Below are 13028 nucleotides of genomic sequence, written 5' to 3'. Positions count from 1 at the left end.
AGACAACGTGGGACATTCAGTCCCTGGAAGCAACACATGGGATGTCGTTTCATTGGTGTGGCTGTCCACCACTCACACAACAAGAACTACAGTCCATCAGCCTGGATTCAAAAGGATGTTAAAAAGCCAGTGTATTTATGGGTCACCCTAGATTGAAAGCTCACATACAAATACTATCACACTAAAGTACCTTGATACATCAAGAGCAGAAAGTGTTTCCTGAACAAGGTGGTAGGGTCCACCTGGGGAGCCAATGCACAAACACTGCATAGTCTGGGGCTCATTCTCTGCTACTCATTTGGAGAATATTGTGCCCTAAGTTTGATTAAACGCTTCTCACGTTACACTAGTAGACACTAAGCTTGATCATACCATAAGAATTATCACAGGCACACTGAAACCAACAAAACTTGTGCAGTTACCAGTCCTAGCCAATATTCCTCCACTTATCATCTAGCGTCAGAATGCGGCCAGTAAACTGATTACCAAGGTAAAGCAAATGCCACACTTGCCATTGTTCAGGGATATCCGAGATGCATTCCACCACCACCTGTGCAAGAGAAATCCTCCACGGACAGTGCTGCGTGCTCACCATCCAGCTGGTATCAACAGCTCACTGCTGACAGAATGAGACAGCTGCTGCCATTACCACAAGCTCCCATATCACCAGGCTGGACAAATGGCTACCGGGCTTTGGGCTCCCATGCCACCTTTAATGCCAGCTTAACAGATTCAGGTGTGGCACGGTTCACTGTGCCAAGACCAACCATACCTGGGGCATCCATCCCACTGTGCATCTGTGGAGGATGCTGCACACACACTGGATGGTTGCTCTTTTTGTGTTGGGCTCCCTATGGGTCTTCCCAAGTTGAACCCTGCTGACTGGCTCAAGACCATTTAGGTTCTTCTTCCTCTTAAACCTTGCCTTGCCCATACCAATTGCTATCTATAGAAAGAGTCTGGACTGGTAAATGAAAGGCACGTTGGCCCTGCCAACTCATACCAGAGGACTAAGTGAATCTCACAGCCCTTCTCCAATTCAAGAAATTCATTAAAATATTACACAAATTAAATGTATTTGATTGTGTCCACTGAAACCCACTGTAGGGGATAAGCGAAGACCTGTCAATTAAGGCTGGTGGTGAAAGGCTCAGGGAGTCTATGCCTCCTGTTTGAAACAGGTCTGAGTCTCAGCAGGACCAACTCTGCCCTCCAATGTTTTCAAGGAATAACCACCAAGTTTTTATGAGGGGGATTTAGTAGGGGAGACCTTAGAAGCAGTTTGCATTTGTTTCAACTACCTGCAACATTGGTACCAAACACATTTAATCTCTCTACAGACCTCAGCTCTGCTTCATCTGCACCTTCCTTTCCCCTCTCATTAAAATTGTATATTAGGGAAGTCTGGGACCTGAGGACAAGGCAATTGAAATGCAAGATGTTACCAGGCACCAGCTTAAACATACAGGGAAGCGACAGCACATCAGCCTCCACCTCAAACAGCTCCACTGGCTCCCTATTCATTTCAAGATACAGTTCCCAAGAGACCTCCTCCTTTACATAGGCTCTCCATGGACCTGTTCCCCTCATCACCAAAGACCTTGCCTCACTACTCCCATCTCCCTGCTTGTCGAAACTTTTCCTCCAGTCTTCTCCACTCTGCACACACCGTATCAACCCAAAAGCTTTCTTTGCACCTTCCATGATCTAAAACGGGGTTCTCAAGCTGGGGGTTGGGACCCTGAGGGGGATCGTGAGGTTATTACATGGGGGACTGTGAGCTGTCAGCCTCCACCCCAAACTCCGTTTTGCCTTCAGCATTTATAATGGTATTAAATATATAAAAAAGTGTTTTTAATTTATAAGGAGGTCGCACTCAGAGGCTTGCTGTGTGAAAGGGATCACCAGTACAAAAGTTTGAGAACCACTGATCTAGAACATTTGTAAAATGTATCTGACTATTTGCAACTCATCTAACACCTCTCCCCCCTTTGCTTATAGAAAGTAATTAAGCTAACTCCTCTACAGGGAGTAGGGGGGTAGGTGGAAGGGGAAGAGGCTGTCCTGGTGTTCTTGACCAAAACTTGACATCATCCTGTGACACAGGCTACTTTACAGTCCACCTACCTAGGGAGGTGGTTGCATCTCACTGCAAGTGAACCGATTCCTGGCATATGGAGACACAGGTCACTTGTCTTGAAGGCCAGTAATCTCAGATCCTGTCAGTTGTTCCATACCAGAGCCACACTGCTTTAAACACAGACATATGGCAGACCCTATGGCACTCATTGAGATTTTGCTGCATAGCCATATTTGTAAAGTGAGATCCCTCAGGACAAAGATGTTAGAAAAGATTCTAAATGAACTACAGTAAGGGAAAGGACTGTGCTAAAAGCAGCGAAGTAATACTCAAAAGGGGAATAAGTCTGCATAGTCCTTTGAAAATGAAAAATGAAAATGAAAATCTGACAACTTTTCAGAGTAGGAAGTTGTGGTAAAAAGACAGCTAACATTGCCACCAATAATGCGAAGCAAGAACAGAACTAGACTGCCATCTACAATAACTGAAGGACATTTAGAAGCCTCTTTAATGTTAGCTGAGAAGCAAGAAGATTAGCTTGTGTTCTCTTCTTCCCAAGTGGAAGGCAAACAAATACACCTACATGACAAACTGACCATGTCCCTGCACAGGAGGCCTCAGGAAACAATGAGAACTCCCACCACCATGTGAAAAATAGAACCAGTGAAGAAGAGAAGCCATCCAATCAACAGGGCACCGCAAACAGAGTGGCCCAGCTACAAGGGTTCCAGTTAGCTAAAACCAGCCTTCATGCAGGCCACACTCAGGTTGATTAATAAATAAAAGAGACTGATCATTCTCCCACTCACCTCAAAATCTCAACTCTTCTAGGCAACCCAAACTGTTTCTCTACCCGCACTACTGAGCCAGACCCAAGGTCCCTAGAACACAGGATCAAACTAATGAAATCCATCTAAAAAACTGGTAGAGCATTATTCTCACACAGGTGTATGTAACCTTCACCACCACCCACAGGGAGAAGAACTTGCAATCCTTTAACAATGTCTTTCCATTGATTCCCATCTCTTATGCTGTGGTGTACCTTAAACTAGACCTCTTACTAAAGCATACAGGACCTTACCCCATCTCACCAGTAGGAACTCCAGACAAATGGATTAAATCTCAGGGACCAGAGGAAGACAGTAGAAGCAACACACACACACACACACACACACACACAAAAGCCACACTAAAACAGATTCTTCAAACAGAAATCAAGAATAGTTGAAGCTGCGTTATTTCAAGAAAGCAAACAAGATGGTTTACTAAAACAAGTTTATAATCCATAAGGTTTGGGGATAAGAAAAAGTGTGAGCCCACTCAGAGGTATATAAAATTTAACACCTAACTGTAGCAGCTTCTTGGTCTGGCATCACGTGAATGAAGTTACGTACTGGTCCAACTTAAAGAAAAACACATGACATCACATTTGAACAGAAAGAAAACTAGAACTAAGCATTCAATCTAACCACCTCAATGCACATTAAAGCTACAGGCAAATTAAAAATGCTGAAGTCTTCTTACTTCCACAAATCCAACTGATTTTAAACAGAGGAGTCAATCCAAAAAGCCAATTTCCACCATCTTGGTATCTACAATTTCAAAAAACAGAAACCCTGCTACATCCTAATTAATGTATTCAAAATAAATACCTCTTTTGGACAAAAGAAAATATTAAATCAATCTTCTATTGTTTACTGGTATTGAAAATTCTTTATACACACTAACAAAGCAAAGGTCCTGCTTACCTTAAGACTCTCCACTCATGCTACCCAAGAGCCACTTTAAATTCAGACATGCTAAAGATTCCAGTTTCACCCTCAAACAAAAAACAAGCCTATATGTAAACTAAGGATTTTACACAGATTTTGGCTTCTCATTCTGAATCTGCTGGGGCAGCTGACCATCAGCGTACGATGAAATCATTTGTCTAATGACTCAAAGGATCCTGACATATGCAATGCTACAATGTCTTAACTTCCATCTATGCTGAATACAAACCAACATCTATGTCGTAAAATGCATTTCAACACAGCACACACAAAATGGCTGGCTCCCAAGATGAGCATTTCCATACAATGCTATAAAAAGGATAACAACCTAAAAAGGTAATTATGACTTAACGGCTAGGCAATCAGAAGAGAGATCTGCAAGAACACCGATACCAAACACTAACAAATAACACGCTGCTCTTCGAATCCTGATGCTTCAGCTTGTAAGTTGTCAAGGAATATTACACTCAATTCACGTTAGTGTGTAACTTGCAAAGAGATACTATGGTGTGATTGGATATTTGTGGATGGGGGGAATTTCATGCAGCTAAGGAGGAAAAGTAGGCCTATCACGTAGGTTTTATCATGAACAAAAAATGCATCTTTCTTTAAAAGAAAGAATCCTAAATCCTCCTTGACAAAGGAAAAATTGCAAGCAAATAAATATTCTTAAATATTCCAAATGCTGAAAGTGAGAAGAGCCATTCATAAATTAGGGATTCAAACTAGGTTTTTATTCATAATTTCATTCAGATTGTGCAAGAGTTAAAAAAAAATTTTAAAAGACAAACCGTAATGCTAGTTCTCAACAGAATCAGGGAGCTGTCTCTAGATTGCAGCAGACCATAAATTCTTATAGTCATTTCAGCGCAAACTCACTAAACAGTTCCACTGTTTTCCCTTACAAACCAGTTCTTTAGATCTGAACGATCACAGCAAATATAATCACAGCAAATATAAGTACTCACATAAAGGAAACGGTAACATTACGACAGCTCTATTCATTAATGTGCATACATAATTCTCATCTCTCCAACACAAATTCGGGGTCTGTGCAGTACAATGTATCTAGAAAGCAAATTAAAAAAATGAATGCAAAAAAATTGTGGTCAGTAAGAAAAAATTACAACTTCTAAATCAATTCACTGTCTCACATAACAAAATGCCCATCACTGCAACGGAGTATAGAAACCGTACAGCAGTTAACACACCACCACCCCAGCCGGAACCCAAAACTGCAACTGTCCAGATGTGTGGAAGCTCAGAACATTCTACAGTTTTGCTGTCATGTGTTTGACTTTTGTACGGTACAAACCCAACTGTGTGTAGCAGATGGCATAAAAAAAAATATTTCTACTACCATTTGTCAGGCTCTACCAAGAAAGAGGAGCAGAAGGAGCAAAACGTTAGTATTTGCTCTAGTATCTGACATTTATTTTTCAGGTGTGTTTTTTTTCTGAAAAGCTAAGTTATTAAAACCAGTTTGGTATTAAAACAGAGACCTTAACTAACTTCAGCCGTTAGATACATCAGGGCATTCTGTAGGTTTCCCCACTCAAAATCATTTAAAATATGAGGCGACAAAAATATAAGCTGCTTCCCTCTTTCCGAAAGCCAAAGGGGGTGGATGGAGGGAAGAAATCTCTTCCTCACAAGGAATGTGGCTGTAATTGAATGTTTGGGGAAACTGGCCCTGCAAGGCTGCAGACATTATCCATTCTCAATGAACTGGTCATTTAAAAATAAAGGGGGAGTTTTCCTCTTAACAATCCTCCTCTAGCTCTACTCCCCATCCGTCAGCCTGAGCAAGCAGAGATGACGCAGGCTGCCTTATATAATAGCCTGTGATTTCCTAGACTGCAGGCCTTCCCTTTGTGCTCTGTATACACTTACACACACGCACACACAGATTCACAGCCCCTGGCACCGTGCCAGCACTAACCCTCGTCAGCTGGTTGACTCCATTCACAGAGAGGGGTTGGAGCTGACATGAAAAGAAGGGGTGGGGGGGAGCTATTACATCAAGCCATCAGCGCTACAGACAAAAGAAAAATTTTTATATACCCAAAATAAGCCTTCCCTTGCAGCTTTAGATCAGGGAGAGTCGTACTTAGTAATTCCACAAGAACACCGCACTCTGAACAAGGAACCTGAACAGAGGTGAGGTTTTTTGGGAGGTAGGGGAGGGAATCAGTCCAACAGCAAACACAAGCAACAGTGCAGTTCTCTTTAAATATAATGTAAAAAACATTACATTTAACCTTCCAACTCATGTTAAAGGAGAGAGAAAACAGCCATGATATAATCCATAAAGAGCCTTTTGTCTGTTAAAAAGGACAGTCTAAAGAATACTTACAGGTAAAATATCCTGCTGCCTCCTTTAGTTGTCAAGAAAATTAGAGACAGAGAGAAAAGAAGGGAGGAAGAGAGACAGAAAGAAGAGAAGACAGAGTGAGAAGGGGGAGGGAGGGAAAGAAAGACAGATTTTTTTTATGAGAAGCCCTCTCCGTAGAACATGGGCGGCCCCGCGTGCCATCCCCCTCTAGGGACCTGCAGAAACCCTGTCTCAAAACGGGCACTTCCCTGCCAATCATGCGCTGTACTGTTATATTAAACAAAAGAAAAGGGGGATGCTTACTTTTACCCATGATGCCTAGCGGGGGCAGGGGAAAAAAACCAGTTGCAGCCGGTTTGTAACCTCAGGACATGGAATTATCTCTTAATTTTTTTAAGTCGTTTGTGGTATAAAAGTCAGTTAGCTGCCTCCCCCCCCCCCCCCCCGCCCAGCAGATTCTGGCATCTTGCCAAACTTTGTCTTCATTCATGAGAGCTCATTTCCTCCAACGCTATTTTAACTGTTTAGTTCCCAAAACAAATTTTAAGGACATTCCATCAATGTGGAGAAGCAATTAATAAAGACGTATCCACAAGAAAGAGAATGCCAATAATCTCATTCTTCTGCATCTCACCAACACACAGGCTTACCTCCCTGGTGTTAGGAGTCAGGGAATAGTCAGTGCAGGAAAGATGGGGATTTTTGTAGCATTCCTGAAATCCAGGCGTCAGACATCAAGGCATCAACCCCTTAATTTTTCCCCTCCAACACCAGTAACTTGATTATAACTGGCGTACTCTCTTCCTACAATCAATTTGTTACAGGTGTTTCACAGAGGTGATCAGTTACAGCTCTTGTACATGTTCCAGCCAAAACCAGGTAGATCACCATACCCCACATTACTCTACCTTTCATGCATGCCACACCATCAACGGAAATGAAACCACTTCTTCACAGCATCCTCACTGTCCTAACAGCAGCTTTATCCCTGACATCCTCACCATGCATTTCACCAGACTAGGATTATGACTGATATTTTGTTGGGGTTTGATAACACACTAAGAATGTACCCAAAGGTTCTGACCATGGCATCATGTTTTTGTAGGAAAGGTGGTGGTGTGCAAAAAAAAAAAAAAGTTACTTTGTATTCCATCTGGTGGTCATGTAATATAATATCTCTTATTCCAATACCTGTGCACATCAGCAGGGCTTGGAAAAAATGTATCCAATCCTTACTAGTCCAAGTCTAAGCACTCAATTTATTGTCCAGGCCAAAATACCCAAAAACCCTCCCTCCACCCCACCGCAAGTCAGTTACTACTACCTACAGAGAGATAAAACAGTGCATGTGCTTACAGTACTCAGGAGTATCTCCCAAGAGCAAGGGAAAATCAAATCAAGTGGTTTTAAGTCTAACCTACATGCTTTTTCCCCTGAACCCCCTCCATTTGTCTAGTCTAGTGCCCATCCCCAGATGGTCTGACATGTTCAGGCTGTCCATCCCCAGAGTAGGTCTGGTCTCATATCTTCCCTGACTGGCTGAGCTCAAAGGCTCTGGCCTCCTGCTCTCAGTTTTCCTTATCCATCCTTCACTGGTCAGCCATCCACTACACCCCTGGACACCCCAGACCCATAGTAGTTGGGGGCCCATCTGCACAGTGTCTCCTGCTCATCAGGCCTTCCCATGACTTGAGGTCCCAGTGGCAAGATGTTGGGTCTTCCCCTAAAATTTGGGCCTGAAAGCTCGTCTTCCACAAGCTGTTTCCTCTGACTATATCCCCATGAGGCCTAGGCCTTGCCTAATGGACTGGACTCAACACCACTAATCTCTCTCTGGTCTGTTCCCCACAGCAATATTGGTCCTTTGGAGCACCGCTGTACCATTCTGGTATACCCAGTCTTGCTCCTCTTGGACTTCTGCTACATACTACATCTACCTCCAGGCTCTGAGCCATTCCTTAGCCCTCTCACTCAGACTTTCGCACACTGCCAGGGGACGGGTGATGGGGGAGACAGCAGGGCTGAAGAGCACCACTCAAATGCTATAACTAGGAACTGCCACACCTGCACTCCTCAAGCCATTAAAGCAGACAGGATACCATTCAGCCCCAATCACCCAACCTAATTATGTTTGGGGAGAGTAGGTTTTTCAAGTCCTACACTGATGCATTACAACTGTGCCAAAATAAAGCAATTTCAAACTACAGATTCCTGCAGCTCTATATAGCACAGCATGTGTACATGGCACTTTATAGGTACACAGAAAGGCAAGGTCCCTTCCCCCAGGAGAATTTAGGTCTAGATTATATAAGTGCAATCTAACAACTAAGGATCAGGTGCAAGAGTGGAAGCAGACGGCACCAGAGGCTTGAGGAGAAAAGTCAGATGCAAGTTGTGAAGAGTGATTTGACAGAGGAAAAGAAGGTTTGGTTGGTGCAACAGAGATAAGGCAGATCCATTATTAGGGAATGGTGTGAAATTGGTGGTAACTGAGGAATCTCATGATCATGAGAATTTTGTTCAGTAGTACAGAAAAACCTGCAAAAAAATTGCTCAGTAACCATAATGCTGGCTTCCTTCAGCCCAATTAATGCCCATCAGCTCTGGGTCTCTGTACTGAGATCATTTTGAAATATTGCCATGAACTAGAATTAAGACCTATTAAGATGACAATATTCTACACCTATTTGCTGCAAAAATATACTGAACTACTACTAAGAATGCTCAGCTACCATGAGGCAACCCAATTCAAACTAGCTTTTGACAGATGTTCCTAGCAAACATCTGCTGGCAGCTTGAGCCCTTCAAAGCTTTTTGTCCTAGAACTGGGTGTGAATTTAGCAACACTAAACAAACACTAGATAATAAGAGGGTATTAATTTATGTTGCATTTACAACAGAGGCCTATGGAAATCTGTCACTATCAGAATACCCAAAAAGTTCAAATATGATGGGGATGATTACAAACTGATAGTAAATAGCAGACCTTTCTTAAATGTTACCCTGAAGACTTCTGAATTCAAACACTGATGCCACATTGTTGGAAGGTGCAAGTCATTAATTCATTTGGTCTAAATGACAGAATGTCTCAGTTAATGTTTCTTCAGACATAGGTACTCAATTCCATTGATGTTACAGAGGCTGAGCACCGAATACCTACATAATAGCAGAATTTGGCCCATTATATTTAACTCTTTAGTTACTTGTAATATTGATAAAATATATACTAGTTGTATGGAGAATTAACACTTGTATAGCACTTTACATTTTCAAAGCTATACCTGGACTACCTTACACCTGCAAGATTTATAAAATGAGGAACAGACATGTTAAGTGGCTTTCTCCAAGGTCAGTGAGTCAGCAGAAGAGCAAAGAAGAATACCTAAGAGTTCCAACCCCTGCCCTACCCTCTAGAGAGACTGCTGCTCACACTCCAGTTCATGTGCCTTTGAAAGCCAAATCCCTGCACCCGCAGAGAGGCTTCTGATCAATTCTCAAAGAAATTCAGCTAATAAGCAAGAGACTTGCTGCACTTTGGAAATTCATACACAGCTTTCATCCAAATATATTGAATGCTTCAGCACTGAGTGCCTACACACATTATACACACACCATTTTATCCCTGATGCAAACACACAATACTGAGCTTGTGCCCCTATTTCATGTCTTGTCTTTTTTTTGTTTCAAGTAAACTTATATAGGAGATAAAATGTTCTGTACAACTTTCATATAAAGTATCGCCATATGACTTTAGACCTCACAAGCAAGACTACACTAAGGATACACACATCATCCTACTCTGTTTGTCGTGATCTCTAGTGAAGTTTTCAACCATTATATTGTGTGTGTGTGTTGGTGCATTTGTTGCCCCAGTCTGACCCACTCTAATACCAAACTAAGATACACTTGTGAGCTTTAGAAGTGTGGCGTTGAGTTCTTGTTAAGGAATCAGATTCTGTTCTAAGCTTTGTACAGTGCAATTCTTCTAGAAAGTGACAAGGACAACAACTCATATTTGACCCAGAGATTTAGATTTTGTTAAAAACCACCAAATATTTATGAAATCTGGACTGATTAAATTTTAAAAATAATCCTGGAAATATTTCTAATCCAGACAGTTTTTACACAAAATCTCCCCTGCATTTACATTCCAGACAGAGAATTAAAGAACGTGAAAGTGAAATTCACCAAGAACATGAAACTAACTTAATTTTCATCACACAAGCACCATATAAAAAGTTGTATTTTTAAAATTTTCCATTTCAATCATTAATGCATTAACAACACAGGCTAAACACTTAAAAACAGCTAATGTTTAAATTCGTATGCAGGACTGTTGTCTCTAATATCCTGGGACCAACACAGCTACAAGATGGGTGAAGTAATTTGTTACCTAATACTTATCTATTTCAAATATCCTATATATTGGACCAAAGAAGTTCTTCGGTCCAATAACCGATATTACCTCATTCACCTCGTATTTCTAAGGTTTAAACAGACAATATCTCCTTTTAATTATATATCATTTTCAACTCATTCTGTTATGAACAGGATTAAAGCTCCTCCACAATATTAGACAGCTAAAAACTACAGGTTAACCCACTTCTCTGTACCATCTATTAGAAATGGACTGTTCGAGACTGTTTAATTCTAGTAAAATCTAGTCCATTAATGAATGTTTTAGTATGTTCCAAAGCTGATAAAAAACAGATTACTTCAAAATTTAGCACTACATTCTGTTCAGAAAACACAAATTAAGAATCCAATGTGTCAGTCAAAAAGGAGTAAATTGTTTATTGTGTTAACGCACAGCATAAATATCTTGCAAAATAGGATGTTTCCATTTTGGTGGCAAGTTACAAAATTACAATAATCAAAGGTTAACAAGAGCACTATAGTAAATTTGGAGATACTTAGTGCATGTAATTAGTACTACATTTAATTTATTTGTGGAGCAAGCATAAATATGACCAACTTACAAATTACATCTTTTACAAGATTTTGCATGCAAACCACTGAAACCTGCATGAAGTATCCATTCTTATAAAAATAAACTATTCCACAGTGCACAAATAACCATGTAATCTATAATACAGAGTTACTATCATGAACTTAATCCATGAGGTGCAGAGAATCTGGTAATTATACTAGCGTTCCCATGCCATTCCAAGCATTGGTACCATCTGATTTAGCCTTATTAAATAACATGGAACAATTTGGTTTACAAAGGGAGAAATAACTAATTAGTCTGTAATTACATAGTAGTTACCATAGAATGATGACCTAATGAGGTGGGTGGTTGGGCCCAACAAAATGTCACCGCTAATCGTTTTCAGGATGTGCGCACTGAACATGCTACAAACAGCAAGTGATGAAAGGATGCTCAGCTTTAGAAGCAAGGAAAGGAAGTGGCCAAGCACTTGTGTAGACTACACAAGTGAAGGAGGGATAAATAAATAATATGGAGCTGAGGAGTAAGAGAAATCAAGGCTAAAAAAGGAATTCCAACACAGCCGTCAAGCAGTTTGCATTGTGTAGAGTGCTTCAGAGTTTTACGGAAGATCCTGAACAAGCTTTGTCGTATTGCCTGTGGAAGCAAGCCTTCTTCAGGACGTACGAAGGAAATCTCTCTCCTATCAGGAGGGGAGGCTTTCTGAAGGAACACATCCGCTCACTGTAGATGGCTTGGCCAAAAACTGTCTCTGATCATGAAAGTTCATCTACTCAAAGCAGGCAGGTTTCTTTAGACACGCCCATGGGTAAGTGGCAGCAATTTCTCTTCACTCAGGTGAAGGTTTTATTAACTTGCCTTTCACTAGGTTCACAATCTAGGAGTCCCTGTTTGGATGCTAGAAATTCAGGAGACACCTAGTTAGCAAATAAGTCCAAGCGTGCTTCCTCTCAACCACCATCTCCAACCATATTTACTTGCCAAAGCGTTTGTAACTTTTCCTTTTGGATGCATGCTAAGTTACCATCCCCCATTCCGTGGTTGCTCCTACACCAATTCCTACAGAACACTCTGAGGTTACCCTTGAAGGCCACTAAGAAAATTCAGGTAATGTCAGATGCTACCTGCTTAACTCGCAGTGTTTCTTGCATGGAGTACATCACACGCATCCCACAGACTGCACAAACTTCCGATTCATTTCCAGGTAATGCCTGCCTTGATTTAACACACGCTATATAGTTTGGGGGTCATGATTAGGTCTGAGATTGCCCCTCCTCTCCTTAGGCTTAATCTCAACAGTGTAGATGCTCTTGCTGATCATCACTAGATGGGTCCACCTGGGAACTGGGTATTCTCAGTTGAGGGCCTTCAGATCTGAAATTCACTCCCAACAGAGCATGTTTGACCTTCAAGCTTCACCTTCTCACAATGCCCAACACTTTTGAAGCCAGGTGCTTAAAGTTAGGCGACTAAGTACAAGTGGCCTGGTTTGTAGGAGTGATAAGAACCCACAAAGTCAGTGGGAGATAAAGGTATTCAGCACCTCTGAAAGCTATGCGGCTGTTACTCAGTGCCTGAACAGAGATTTAAAAACAAATTTAGGCACCTAGCTTTGCAAGTCTCAGCCACAGGCTTCTGTGTGACTGAGTCAGTTGGGAGGGATTCTTTGAGTTGGCATTGTATCAAGTTCAGTTTTAATTCATGGGATTTTACAGTTTGTGTACCTGAGCCTTGAGGTCATCAGGCATATTTTGTAAAATGCAAAGCATCTTGAGTTAAATAAGGTCAGACCACTCATACATCTGTTTCCCCATCATCCTCTCACCGTGGCTTGCTCCAAATCACTGGTTTACTTCTCTACAGGGCATCGTCTTCCCAATCCGGGAGTTC

The 13028-nt window shown here is 41.5% G+C and overlaps 1 protein-coding gene across 7 annotated transcripts in view; it reads right to left on the bottom strand.

The window, feature by feature from the left end:
* GATAD2B (GATA zinc finger domain containing 2B) overlaps positions 1-13028 on the bottom strand; it is an 82210-nt gene that overhangs the window by 47980 nt on the left and 21202 nt on the right. Inside the window, exons 1-2 of one of the 7 annotated variants that reach the window (XM_074938350.1) lie at positions 6209-6423; positions 4821-4920 (exon numbers count right to left, since the gene is read on the bottom strand). The exons of 2 other annotated variants lie outside the window; for them this stretch is intronic. In XM_074938350.1, the coding sequence (XP_074794451.1) occupies positions 4821-4822 (2 nt within the window). In that variant the 5' untranslated portion in view covers positions 4823-4920; positions 6209-6423. Of the gene's footprint in view, positions 1-3828; positions 3977-4820; positions 4921-5354; positions 5589-6208; positions 6424-13028 lie in introns of those variants that run through there. 4 more of the 7 variants (XM_074938351.1, XM_074938349.1, XM_074938353.1 and 1 more) reach the window with 4 other exon arrangements.

The sequence above is a fragment of the Natator depressus genome, chromosome 24 (assembly GCF_965152275.1).
Source record: "Natator depressus isolate rNatDep1 chromosome 24, rNatDep2.hap1, whole genome shotgun sequence".
NCBI classification, from domain to species: domain Eukaryota; kingdom Metazoa; phylum Chordata; order Testudines; family Cheloniidae; genus Natator; species Natator depressus.
This window is presented reverse-complemented; position numbering and strand designations above follow the sequence as displayed.